Source organism: Poromitra crassiceps (assembly GCF_964638095.1).
Source record: "Poromitra crassiceps genome assembly, chromosome: 1".
In the NCBI taxonomy this organism is placed as follows: Eukaryota; Metazoa; Chordata; class Actinopteri; order Beryciformes; family Melamphaidae; genus Poromitra; species Poromitra crassiceps.
In genome coordinates this window covers 111,042-125,909 of record NC_139623.1, presented here as the reverse complement: position 1 = coordinate 125,909, position 14,868 = coordinate 111,042, and the positions used below count along the sequence as shown (strand labels likewise).

The window sequence follows — 14,868 nt, the reverse complement described above, 5'->3', positions numbered from 1 at the left end:
AATCACTTTTATTTGTTGTACAATTTTATTTATTACATTATTTTTATACTGAGTTCTAAATATTTTATATTGAGAAAAGCCTGTATTCTTTATATGAACAATAAAGTAATAAAAAAAAACGCACCACGGACCGCACAAGGGATATATGCCTCCACCAACAAGTGAGCAGTTGACATCCATGTCTGTCCAGACTTTGACGTTTGAACCAAATGAAGAAATTCCGTCAAGGCGTTACTGAAATATGGCGTTAACGAGCGGTTGTGAGGTCACAGTGACCTTGAACGTTGACCATTGACCACCAAAATCTAATCAGTTCATCCTTGAATCCACGTGGACGTTTGAGGCAAATTCGAAGAAATTCCGTCAAGCCGTTCCTGAGATATCGCGTTAACAAGCTTGAAAATGGCATTCGAGAGGTCACAGTGACCTTGAACTTTGACCACCAAAATATAATCAGTTCATCCTTGAATCCAAGCCAACGTTTGAGCCAAATTGAAAGAAATTCCGTCAAGCCGTTCCTGAGGTATAGCATTAACAAGCTTGAGGTCACCAAAGACAATAGAGTGCCGCAGGAGTCCTAAAACCCGGAAGTTAGCGTCGCCTGTTTCCCTGGAAGTCGGTGGGGTTTTTTGTATGGGGATTCTGGTTAGATGCCTGAAATAAAGTCTGTGGTTAACAAAAGTTTATGACACTTATTTTCCCAAATGAACACCACTTTTATGATTTCTGGAAGCGTTTTCTGACTATCACGATTTTTGCTGATCGTATTTACACTTCAAAAATCAGAAAAGTGGTGTTCATTTGTGATTTGTGCAGCAACACAAAGATCTCAGTTTCATAAACATTTGTTAACCACAGACCTTATTTCAGACATCTAACCAAAGTCCCCATACACACTATCCCATTGACTTGGAGGCATAGGAACCAAGCTATGCTAACTTCATACACTATCCCATTGACTTGGAGGCATAGGAACCAAGCTATGCTAACTTTATACACTATCCCATTGACTTGGAGGCATAGGAACCAAGCTATGCTAACTTCATACACTATCCCATTGACTTGGAGGCATAGGAACCAAGCTATGCTAACTTCATACACTATCCCATTGACTTGGAGGCATAGGAACCAAGCTATGCTAACTTCATACACTATCCCATTGACTTGGAGGCATAGGAACCAAGCTATGCTAACTTCATACACTATCCCATTGACTTGGAGGCATAGGAACCAAGCTATGCTAACTTCATACACTATCCCATTGACTTGGAGGCATAGGAACCAAGCTATGCTAACTTCATACACTATCCCATTGACTTGGAGGCATAGGAACCAAGCTATGCTAACTTCATACACTATCCCATTGACTTGGAGGCATAGGAACCAAGCTATGCTAACTTCATACACTATCCCATTGACTTGGAGGCATAGGAACCAAGCTATGCTAACTTCATACACTATCCCATTGACTTGGAGGCATAGGAACCAAGCTATGCTAACTTCATACACTATCCCATTGACTTGGAGGCATAGGAACCAAGCTATGCTAACTTCATACACTATCCCATTGACTTGGAGGCATAGGAACCAAGCTATGCTAACTTCATACACTATCCCATTGACTTGGAGGCATAGGAACCAAGCTATGCTAACTTCATACACTATCCCATTGACTTGGAGGCATAGGAACCAAGCTATGCTAACTTCATACACTATCCCATTGACTTGGAGGCATAGGAACCAAGCTATGCTAACTTCATACACTATCCCATTGACTTGGAGGCATAGGAACCAAGCTATGCTAACTTCCACGTTGGCCTACAAAAACACGTCATCCCTGCAGTACTCTATTGACACTCTGAGAGATTAAAGACATTTAGTTTAGTACTTCTCTATGGGGGTTAAATTGAATATAACAACTGTATTATATTGTTGGTACAGTAGTAACCTCTGAGTAACTGAATAGTTGCTTTTGTTACTGTTTCTAGTGAAAATGTCACAGTTTATAATATACCATAAAACAGTCTTTATTCCAAAAGACTCGGAAGACCTCGCATTTGGGATATCTTGCTCCCCCGTAACATCCTAGAAGACAATTATTTCTGAGAATTTCATGTATTTCAAGTTCTATTTAACCTCACAGTCACACATTAGCTGCATATTATTTATGTGACATTCATTGCATGAATCACAAATGAAAATAATAATAAAGCAATAATTAGCCTAAAAACAATAAGGCTCACCTCCTTTGAACAGCCGCTCTTGTCCGCCTGTCCTTAATACGGTCATTTCAACAAGGGGGGACACGATAGCCTGGTTCAATGAACATCATGAAATCCCTCGACGTAGGGCTGGGCAATATAGCGATATTATATATATATAATATGTATCTATATATATAGATATGAGACTAGATATCGTCTTAGACTTTGGAGATGGTAATATCGTGATATGGTATAAGTGTTGTCTTAAAGGCTACATTACAGTAAAGTGATGTAATTTTCTGAGAATGTTCTAGCAGTTCTATTTGCCTTTACCCATTGAGTCATTATATGCACATTAAAAGTGCTTGTGACATCTCACATTTAGCTTTGACTTACAACTGAACATTTAGCCCACTTTAATAATAATAATAATAATCCAAAAAGGTTCATAGTGTCTATACTTTACTTAGATTGTTAGGTTTTCTTTTATATCAGACACAGGTTTGTGTTCCTACCTGACATGTTTCGACGGTAATACTTCCGTCTTCTTCAGAGGTGTCACTAGATGGTGTGTGACGTGTCTTTAACAGCTGATGTTGTTTACAGAGGCGTGGTCGTCCTGTCAGATTTGACAGGACGACCACGCCCCTCGCTGTCATCTCGCCGTTTGAGAACGCTGCTCCAGGTGGTGGAAAGCATGTAAGCCCCCTCGTCCCGGTTCATCGTCGTTTGTGCCCGCTTCCTGATCTCCACTGCCTCCATAATCCAGCGCTGGTGTTTGTTGTTTGTTGTTGTTGATCACGCCTCTGTAAACAACATCAGCTGTTAAAGACACGTCACACACCATCTAGTGACACCTCTGAAGAAGACGGAAGTATTACCGTCGAAACATGTCAGGTAGGAACACAAACCTGTGTCTGATATAAAAGAAAACCTAACAATCTAAATAATAATAATAAATTTATTTTATATAGCGCTTTTCAAAACCCAAAGACGCTTAACAGTGAAACAAAAGACAGGCAACAGGCAACAGAAACAGGCAACAGGCAACAGATACAGGTAACAGGCAACAGATACAGGGAACAGGTACAAATAACAGTGGCGGTTCAGGGCAAGGCTGTATGGAGAAGCAGAGGAGAGGAAGATAACAGGAGGGGGGGGGGTGGGGGGGCGAAGGGTGATGGTTCGGAGGAGGTGGTCAGGGGTAGGGGAGGTTGTAAGCTTGGGAGAACAGATAGGTTTTAAGTCGGGTTTTGAAAGTGGGGAGTGAGGGAAAGTCTCGGACGGTCTTTGTACAAAATACATCATCATTCAGCCTAAAAATACAGATGTGATTTTTGGTCCATATCACTCGGCCCTAATTGTACTGTTCAGTAACTTGCAAAATAGTCTTTAACCAACATGAAAAAGAATCGTGATAAGATTGTGGATTGGGATCCTGCCTGAATCTTTTTCATATATATTTTTGCCATATTGCCCAGTGCCCACCCCTACCTCCATGTCCACCTCGATGTCCACCACTCCTTTTCCACCATAAAGCAAGGCTTCTGTGCTTTTGTCTCTGCACGCACGATGTGTTCTCCTATCGCCTAGTATAGTCTATTTCTCTGATTGGCTAGTGGGAGGTCGACGCCAATTTTTATCCAATCAGAAAATTGTTGACATTTTCTGGGAAACGGAAGGTCAGATCGCGATGCCTCTAAAGGAGTATATGTATTTTTTTCGCCATCCCTGAGTCTCTACGCGTTACGGTTGCGGAGATAAGTCCGCCCTGCATGCAGGACTACAGGAGAGAGATAGAGGACAGCGGGGGATTGGGGGTTCCAAGTTACTGACCAAACACTCTATTTCAGTGATTGCTGTCAGAATATAGAGCCCTTTAACACTTATTTTAACACAAAAACATTGCTGAATGCAGCTTTAATTGGGCACATTTGTCTCACTCAAGAAATTGAATACTTACATAATGTGTTGTTCACCTCTTTGGAATGTCTTAACTTTTCATACATTTCTGCATTCAACTCCTGTTGAGAAAACTCCTTTTCTTTTCTTTGTCTTGAGTTGGAGTTGCCGAGATACATTCTAATAACAGAGTAATAATTCTTATAAAGTGATTTTATTAGAAGTGGATTTGTTACTTCAAGATTACCCAACTAACCCTCTACATAATCCCTGCAGTTACATCACCTGTTGCTGGGCAGACTTCAGACTTCGTCAACCAGATCTTGGAGAACACAGGACATGGCGATCCCACTGGTGGTTTGGTTGGTCTGCGAGTCCCCACCTCCAAAATCTAGACATGCCCCCGCCCACCCAGAGGCGTGGCTTAAATATTCCCACCGTGCTGTCCCATTGTAACTATGCTCCCCTCTGCATGCCCCTCCAACCTAGGATACATGCACACAAGCACACATACCACCCCCTGTGTGTGTGTGCTTGTTTAGCCATGCGCCCATATGGCATAGACCCTAGCTTCTGTCTCTGCAGTCTGTGCACAACAGTGTTGCAGAGTCAATACGTCACTGTCTCCCAGCCCATCATGAGCGTCTGTTGGGAAAGCGAGTGATGGTTAGCTGTGTAGCTAATAGCACGTCCTAAATCCACTGGTGATTAATAGATGTGTGTAACATAAAGCTGTGTTAGCGCCAAGCTAGGGTCAGCTCTGTTTCCAGGGCGAGTGACAGTCACACGAGTGTAACCACTGGAATAATTTCACACGCTTTGTTTGACGTTATAACCATAGAGAATTGGTACACGTTGGAATTCAATGAAGGCTGAAAAAGTTCCAATTATTATTTCCTAGAAGTTCACCTTGCATGGCAACAAAAAATATTTCCATCATGTTGAGTCAAATCAACCTACTCAACAAAACACTTTGTTACCATGGCTTTAGCTTCAGCTGCCATGGGGCCAGACACCACAGAGCTCCAGAGAAAGAAGTAGCGCACATATTTGGCTTTGAAGGCCTAAATATGGTCATGGCATCCCCTGTCTGCCTATCAGCTCTGCTGCTGCTAAGAAGTGGGGCTTAACGTTTAGCATCTTCCACGCTAAAGAAAGACTCCCTCGGACAGCAAAGAGCCGGAAAGTGTCCAAAACTCATAGGAGGTTGAATGAATAAATGATCTGCTTTGTTAGAATGTTAAAATTAGACTTTGAGAACTAATACTGTGTTCCAGACAACTCAGAGCTGGGAATTTCCCAGTTGAAATTTCCGATTTCCGACCCCCAAGCGTTCCAGGTGCACAACACTTGGGTGACGTCAGACAACTGATTCTCAGTGAAGTCCCCCCCCCACCACCAGTTTACAAGTACGAACTCCGAGTTTGAGTGGGATTCCAGTGTACTTCTTCTAGTAGGAGGTGGGAAAATCCAGAGTTCCGAGTTGTCTTGAATGCACATAAGCAGCAGACAGCCTGCTGATTGAAAGGTTTGAGGCAGGCAGGGAAGGGGTTGTAGTTGGGTGCTTTGACTTTTATCCAGAGCTCTTGTGTTGGTTCTCAGTGGACTGGGTGAAACGGCAGTTTGCCGTACGGGAGCAGCCTGTGAGATAGATGGCAGCATCGGTGATGATGATGAAGATAGTATGTAGTATGTATACTATGCTACATTTTTAGGGCCCTTCAACGTCAACAATCATTTTCCGTTTTTTACATCTTAAAGTAATTATTGAAGAGTAGGACTTCTAGATGGACAATGTACTCTTTTAATTGCTATTATTGCACCATACCTCAAAACACAAGCTGTTTTGCTGCAATGTTTACAAACAATACAAATGTAAACAAACCGTTTATGGCTTTCAACTACATCTAAAACTCATTTCTAGCTCTTACAAACTGATATTCCTTGTATCAAGAGCTCTCTCAGAGCTAAACAATACTTTAAAATGTAAAAAAGAAAAAGTTTGTTTATGTTTGAAGGGCCCTAAAATGTTATATAGTATACCTTTAAATAACGATGAACCATCTCCTCTAGGAACTGCACTTAAAGTGTCTCCCAATGAAAACGGCATTGGCCCCCCTTTTTGTATAGTAGGGCTGACCAGGCTTGGTGTGTTCATATACTAGTGTTTGATCAGTTATATTCATTGTGCCTTGTGTGTGTGTGTGTGTGTGTGTGTGTGTGTGTGTGTGTGTATGTATGTATGTATGTGTGCGCGCGCGCGCGCGTGTGTGTATGTGTGTGTGTGTGTGTGTGAACACGTGTGTGTGAGAGAGAGGGACACAGACAGAAGAGTTCTTTGGTCAAAACTCCCTGAGGTCCAACCAAGGAGAGGACTACTTTACACTGAGGGAGATCATTATTGAAGGCATGGATGAGGGAGACACCTAGTGGCTTAGTTGTGTATTTCAGCTGTTTAAAGATATTCTGAATGTATGTAAGAAAATGGAAGCTCTCGATGCGTGATGCCACAGAGTCTGTGTATATAGGAAGGCTCTGCAATAGATTACCTATGGTTTTTGGTACTCTGTCTTTGGGGATGGGGGAGGGTTAAAAGATATTTTCGTTTAGAGTTACAAAAAATATTTGCACACTATATTTTGATTGTTTTTTGTACCAAAGACACATGCAACGAAATGGCGACCAGCCAGTTAAAGTAAGGTTTTGCACAGCTTACCTGACGCCGTATTGAATGTAAGAAATGTGGGGGGGTCAGGGAACTTCATAGAACTGTGAAATTAGCTTGGGTCCAATTCTGTACAGAAAAGGAACTTTTTTTTAATGTAACAAACGTACCACATCCCTCGGCTTCTCCAGTCGATCTGTTGCTTAGCAAGCACTTCATTCCTGAACTGACACCTCCCTCCACATGCTAATTGTTTTATGGCGCTATGTAGGACAAACACGAGAGCGCTAGTAGATAAGCTATGTTACATTTTTGCTTGTTTTGTCAAAATGTCACCAACAATAACCAAAATGTTATGTATCTGTTTCAGTTGTTTGATTTTCTGTATGGAGATGAGATTTAGTTCATCAACAAAATATTAACTGAATTATGTGTTTTAAAGTACTGTATATAACAACATTCATGATATATCTATCAATGGTAAATTGCCACTTTTCATGACAATTGATACATTATTAAGCATGACACATTTCTAAAGCCTATACTTGCATTGAGAGAGTTGGGGGGGGAAATGGAATGGAAAAAAAATGTTCTTGTTATATTTTTGTATTTTAGCTGCCTATTAGCTTTGCTGTTGTTTGGAAGTATTCCATGGGGTTGGCCTCCGGGGATTCAAGCCTCTCCAAATGGAGAAAAGGAGTTTAAAAGGGAGAGGTGGGTGGAACAGATGAGAAGAGTCTGTCTGGTTTGATGTACAAACCAACCCTTGACCTCTGCTGTCTCCTTTGCAGGCTCAGTGTAATACAGAGAACCAGGACTAGATTTATTCAAAACACACAACGCAACCAAGACATGGTCTGATTGGAAAGGTGTTAAAACAGCATCAGAGCGCGGGGTGTGATGAGGCGGGACAGTTGTACTTGGTCAAACCAAGCGATTCAGCTATGGTTTAGAATCAGGAGAGAGTCCATAGAACATTTGACTCAGACCAAAACTTAAAGGTGAATTAATTTTTTTTAATAATCTGGACCTTATTTTCAGCTTAGTTTATGTTATACTACTCACCCAGAACAGACATTTTCTGAAAATGACTGTATAAATCTACAATGCGCCGCGAAACGGCCTGGAACAGAGGCTAGAGGGGCACCTGCAAAGCATGTATTTATGTCCATGCTGGCTGCAGCAAGGTAAATACAGCATTCATTGTCTCTATGATATAATGAGGATATGAGCCGGTGCATGGCAGAAAATAGGCTATTTACAGGATGTACAGTAAATAGATGCTTTGCAGGTGCCCCTGTTCCAGGCCGTTTCGTGATGCGTTCTAGCTTTATACAGTCGTTTTCAGACATTTCTGTTCTGGGTGAGTAGTATAACATAATAAACTAAGCTATAAGGTCGTAAAAAAAAAAAAAAAAAAAATCTCCTTAAAAGAAATATTTTTGTATCTGTTTTTTGTTGTTTTTTAGTTTTGGTCTGAGTGAAATGTTATATGGTCTCTCCTGATTCTAAATATAGCTGAATCACTTGGTTTTACCAAGTACAACTATTTTTTATAAGCATTTTACGAAATGTCTATGGAAAAATAAATGGCGGATGAAATCCTTTGGCACTCTGACTGAAAATAAGTGATTGACAAAGCTGAGGTCAGGCTTGTTTGATATGGCTTCTATGTGACGAAACCTCGTACTTCTTCATCGAATGACCTCTCTCTGATGTTTGGTTGATAATGCAGAGCTGTGGTCCTGGGCTGTGGTTTGTCTTCATCGAATGACCTCTCTGATGTTTGGTTGAGGATGCCGAGCTGTGGTCCTGGGCTATGGTTTGTCTTCAGAGAATTACCTATCTCTGATGTTTGGTTGATAATGCAGAGCTGTGGTCCTGGGCTGTGGTTTGTCTTCGTCGAATGACCTCTCTCTGATGTTTGGTTGAGGATGCAGAGCTGTGGTCCTGGGCTATGGTTTGTCTTCAGAGAATTACCTATCTCTGATGTTTGGTTGAGGATGCAGAGCTGTGGTCCTGGGCTGTGGTTTGTCTTTAGAGAATTACCTATCTCTGATGTTTGGTTGATAATGCAGAGCTGTGGTCCTGGGCTGTGGTTTGTCTTCATCGAATGACCTCTCTCTGATGTTTGGTTGAGGATGCAGAGCTGTGGTCCTGGGCTATGGTTTGTCTTCAGAGAATTACCTATCTCTGATGTTTGGTTGATAATGCAGAGCTGTGGTCCTGGGCTGTGGTTTGTCTTCAGAGAATGACCTCTCTCTGATGTTTGGTTGATAATGCAGAGCTGTGGTCCTGGGCTGTGGTTTGTCTTCAGAGAATGACCTCTCTCTGATGTTTGGTTGAGGATGCAGAGCTGTGGTCCTGGGCTGTGGTTTCCTGTACTCTTGAGTGTGAATAATTGAATAACAGCTAGTGCTAGATACATATTTTTTACCCTGTTTTCTGTTCAATCTAAAAAGGGAGAAACGGTGCTTTTTCTTAAAACTAGAATGATGAGTATCCATGATTCTTATTTGACTTGTTGTTAGTCTAGTTGTAGCGTAAAGACTTGCTCTCCCACACCATCCACAGCTATTTTCTTAGTATTGATTCATTTTTGTAAATAGGCTATACGTTAAAATCTATCTTCTAAATGTTAGATATATGTATAGAATATTATATCTTATATGTTTGAAAACAAAAGCACTTTGTTCCAAAAAAAAGAAGAGGAAAAAACAAACAAAAAGAAACGCATTTTTTTCTTCCATTTGCTGCTAAAAGGCCTGGTGTGAATGCTGCAGTGCACTTGACGATTACTTGCTATGATAGGTCTATTACCTGACTCGGATAGGTCTATTACCTGACTCGGATATGTGTATTAACTGATTCGGATAGGTCTATTTGACTGGCTTGGATAGGTCTATAGCCTGGCAAGAATAGGTCTATGGCCTGACTCGGCCGTTGGGTTAGGCAGGTCTATCTCTTTAGAAAGCCCAGTGTCTTGGATATGCCTGTTTCTCTGATGGGATAGGTCTATGACCTGGTCAGGGACTGTGTGGATAGTGTGTTTGTGGTCTTAAGAGTTTTTTTTTAATTCCAGGGCCCCTACATAGATTCTGATGATGACCCCTTGGGCGTCATGATTCATTTGCCTTCAGTAGAGGTTTCCTATGGAAAAACTGATTCTGCTTTGGCTGTCTCTTCAGGGTGATGTACAGTGTAGACACATTTCTCCAGAGAGCTATATTGTTATCATTTTTAAACTGATTTCTACTTGTGACTTAATGAGGAGGGGTGTAGCCCGGGGCGGAAAGCACTTGTCTCTGGCCGCCTTGGGGGAAGTTACTATATCACTGTACTGTATGGCAAGCCAATTACAAAGAGACTCAATCCGGACACTTATTGCCTTCTTCAATACCTTTTTCACATACACACAAACTAAAATAATCAAACAGCAGACTGTCAGTTGCCAAGGGACACAAGGCTGACGAAACTGTTCTGCAATACGGTCAACAACAACTACAACAACAACAACAACAACAACAACAAATCCATTCAGCCTGATTGGCTCAAAAACAACCATGACTGAGGTAGCAGTCATGGGAAGAATATATTTGAAAATGGATTCAAATATTTTAACTACTCGTCGTGCTTAATTTCACTTATCGGGCTCTTGAGTATCTGAAGCGTATTTTCAGCTACAATTTAGCCTGTTTGGCAGGGGGCCAACAGTGGCCTGTTGCTCAGCCACGAAAGGGTTGAGCGACCGTAAAGTTGACGTCGAGAAGCTTGTGAGTTTTGTTGCAGAACGTGAGGCTGGTTCAAGATAGTTTTATAGGCGCAAGCTGTGCAACTTTACATTCAAACCATGAGACTCTGTGGCATTTTAACAGGCAAGGAAATGAGTGAAAATCCACGCCAGTAAAATTATTCCTTATTCTTTTTATTAATATTTTTTCTGATGACATAAAACCTATACAGTCAAATATTAAGCTAATAGAGTGTGTAAGTTTGTGCTACTCTTGTCCAATAAAAGCTAAGTGGATCCGTAAAGCTCTTCTTCAGCAAATCAGGGTAATATTGTTCTTCTATCTGAGATATGTGATGACATCAAATCTAAAGAAAATATATTTATGTATTATTCCATTTAATGTCGCCATTCTTTCCTCTGTACAACAATATTGTGTCTGTTATTAATGATCAATGTCAATCAATATGGTGCAATGCTCTCTACACAAACTGAAAAAGGCCAACAGACTTGTCATAAGAATTCACTAGGTTTCCCAGCTTTCTCAGAATCCTTATTCCAACATAGTACAGTACACAACATAAAACACTCCCTCCAGGATTTAGCTGAGTTTTTTGTTTGTTGCAATCAAAAATGCTTGATTTTGCAGCGGCTTTTCTCTTCTTTTTTTTGCGGTAAAATTGCTGGAACTGGCAAAAATTGCAAGTTGAGGAGGGTATTAGATTCCCCCTCCTTCTAACTACTACCTAATCATTCAAAAATTTGCCATTAGGTCCTAATGGCCTAATTTTTATTTTGGGGGGTGGGGGGGGGGGGGGGGGCATAAAAATTGCTGGAACTGGCAAAAGTTTCAAGTTGAAGAAACTGTTTTTCCGTTTTGTGGCGAATATTGAAAAATTGCAAGCCCCCGCAAATAATGGAGATTTGTTTGAATTTGCAACAATTATTGCGATCGTAAAATGGCATTTTCCTGGAGGGACTGGTTAAACCTGTTTTCCTCTCCAGAGGGATTCCACTCTACTTTCCAGTCTTGATCCAACTAGGGTTTGTCACATGGTTTGTCACATGGTGCTGCTTATTGTGAATATTAATATCTAAGAAATGATCTGGCATGGGATAAACACAGCCTGTTTGTATTCAGATCTACCCATCAACAACATCGTCTATCATTCCACCAGACTTTCTGTTCATTGGTTAGAAATGTTGATTGATGGCATGACTGCCTAGTTGGACCAATCAGAGGAAGACAGATTCTTGCTCTCAACAGCAGTAGAATGGTGATTTCTGTATTATTGATTGCCTGTATGATCATGGTTGTTAAGCATAAAATATTTAAAAAAGACAGACTCTTAGATTTGATGCCACTACCCAAAGTCACAGTGAGTTCTTTATTCCTATGTGAGAGGCACATCATATTCCCCATAACCATAAAATAGACATATATTTAGATGTTTGAAGGATGAGGTGAATTCTCATTATAATGTACCAACACTGAGAAAAGAACAAAAACACAAAATGTTATGTCAAACTTTTAAAGAATTGATGCATCTTTAGAAACTGGATAAGTCAAGAAAAACAGAAACAAATTAATTTGAAACTAATTGACCCCCACCCCCTCAACACACCAGGTGCCCCGCCCTGCTGGCTGTGATATCAGATCTCGGAGTCTGGATTTAAATTTCTTTTGAGGCATTTTCAAGCTCTTCTGTCTTGTTCTAACTGCTGTGAGCTGCCCTTGTTGCCTGTATATACTCCACATTTGTTGAATGAATGAATGAATTTGATTTGACAGAATGTTAAAATATATAATGAATAGAAGCCCTTAGGCCACAACCATCTTCCCTGTGTAAAATAGATAAAACAGAAGTGTTCTCTGTGAGGAGAATGCAATGGGTATGATTTTTTTTGCATGCCAATTCCGTGACTAGAACTGAGAGAATCATGTTAAGTCTGGAGTTCCTGGCAACAGAAATGGTTTGGAAACAAATTTGTCAATTCTCCAAACCGAATTTGGCTAATTCTCTGAACCTTGGTCGTGAAAAGTTGTTGCATGGCTTTTGGGCTCACTGCATAAGTCAGTGTGTCAGTCTAACCATTTCATACTTGCTGCTAATGAATGAGCACAAACAGACGAGAGTTTGGTTTAGGATGTCTTGGAGACACAAATCCAGTCTATTCCACGCCCGTTTTCGCACCCTTTTTCCTATGAAAAGACAGTGGACAGACACCGTCACTCACCTTGCACTTGGTTTTTACAAAACTGGAGAAAAACAAACGTTTTAAATATGATGCCTGCTGAACCAGGTGCCTTAATCAAACAGACGACAACACAAACTGCACCTTCTGTCAGTCTGAAGGGGGTTTCCCTACAGAAACCAGGGGCTGGCTTTCCCAAAACACCAATGTCGTGGTTTCACTATTGGCCATGTGGCCATCATACAATCAGTACTAATTGGCTTGTGTTTACTCAATAAAATGAGAACCTTCATATTTTTTCAAATCAAGACATTTTTATAGGCCTAATGAGCGTGCTATAAGGGTAGATAAGAGTTATTTTTCTGATTTTTAAACTAAAAGACTTGACGGGAAAATGAAGTTTTGATAGGATTTCCCTATTAGAGGTTGAAGTATTAAGAAAAGAGCCGAGAAGAGAAATTATAATCTATCTAAGTTGATATTGTTTTGGGAAAGCAGTTTCTGTTTTAACTCTTTCTCTGCCCACTACGCCATGCTATTGTGTTTTCTGTGTCGGCTGCTACTGCTGCTGGTGTGTCAGTGTAGAGAAGAGCAGAGCAGAGACGTCAGGAGAGTTAAGTTTATGACTTTTGAGGTGTAAATGAGATTTTGTTTTGGCGCGATTTTTCAGAAAAACCTTAAGTCATTAAAGTGTTCCTCATTTGGGAAGATTATCTTGCTGAACACGAAGTTCGCCGTTTCATAAACTTTTGTTAACCACAGACCTTATTTCAGACATTGAACCCAAATTCCCATACAGAAATCCCATTGACTTTGAGAGGCGGGAACCAGGAAGTGCTAACACCTGGGTGTCAGGCAGGTCCGCTGGCCGTGTTTCTGCCTCTCCAGACCTTTCAAGACCTTTTCTCTCCATGACTTACATTGCTAATATCAAGTGCCAGAGCCTCCTTGAAGTCAGTGTTGGCACTGAGTCGCACGACGCGAAGCGACAACGGAGGTAAATTGTGGTGCTAATATTTCAGTGGCTGGGTGCTAACATGGCTGCACGCGTGTGTGTTTTATTAGCCATATTCATTCTCTTGAGGACTCAAGTCGTCTGGTGTCTCTGACCGCTGCACTGCCCCTGCTGACATAGCCGGGGTCTAACTGTGCTGCTGCTCCTGCTTAGCTGATGAATGTAGACTAGTCTTCCTCAGCAGATCTTACAAACAGGCGAGCATAGTCGACGTTTCCTGTCGTCAGATGGCTGATCTGGGCGTCTAATAGAGTACCGCAGGGATGATGTCTTTTGGTAGTGCCAACCGGGAACCCTCCAGGAGGACGGACGGCCTCCCCTGATAGTTCATGGGATTTTTGTATGGGGATTTTGGTTAGATGCCTGAGATCAGGTCTGTGGTTAACAAAAGTTTATGAAACTGAGACTTTGTGTTCAGCAAGATCATCTTCACAAATGATGACCACTTTTATTACTTTTGAAGCATTTTTTTTAATGGCAATTTTTTTAAATTGCATTTACTCTCCAAAAATCATAAAAGTGGCACCTCGTTTGTGAACATTATCTTGCTGAACACAAAGGTCTCCGTTTCATAAACTGTTGTTAACCACAGATCTTATTTCAGGCATCTGACCAAAATCCCCATACAAAAATCCCATTGACTTAGATATGAGGGAACCAGGAAGTGGTCAGGCAGCAAGCTCAGAGAGGGAGACTCTCCTTATGGTCAGGATGCAGAGAAAGATCATGTGTCTTTATATGGCCGCTGTCCTATTTATATCTTTAGTAATATTATTATTTGATATCGATGCTCTGAGTCTTTACGTTTTTCTTTATTGTATTTTATTGCTTTTTCCCTGTTCCTTTTTTTGTTTGTGCCATTTCTTTTACCTGTTTCCTTGTATTTATTTGTTGAGACGTTTTCTTGATTATATAGCTTGATTATATAGCTGTTACACAGAAGCTGGCTTTACTAGGAGTCAGATTTGGCTTCGGTTCCACAGACATTCATTTAAGTCACAATGACATGAAAATAGTTTTTTTTTGCTAATTATCCATGTCATTATATAAACATATTTAACAATTAATGCCAAAAAATATATATTTTCTTGTATTTTTATATTGATATCATATTACTTTGTGTCTTTAATGATGAAATCACGCTGTACCAGTAGGC

At 40.8% G+C, this 14,868-nt stretch overlaps 1 protein-coding gene across 1 annotated transcript in view; it reads left to right on the top strand.

Moving 5' to 3' along the window:
• crebrf (creb3 regulatory factor) overlaps nt 1-4,501 on the top strand; it is a gene marked incomplete at both ends in the record, with an annotated part of 95,171 nt that extends 90,670 nt beyond the window's left edge. Inside the window, one exon of the mRNA XM_083646409.1 lies at nt 4,383-4,501. Coding sequence (XP_083502535.1) covers nt 4,383-4,501 — 119 coding nt within the window. The remainder of the gene's footprint in view (nt 1-4,382) is intronic.
• Between the last annotated feature and the right edge of the window lie 10,367 nt (nt 4,502-14,868).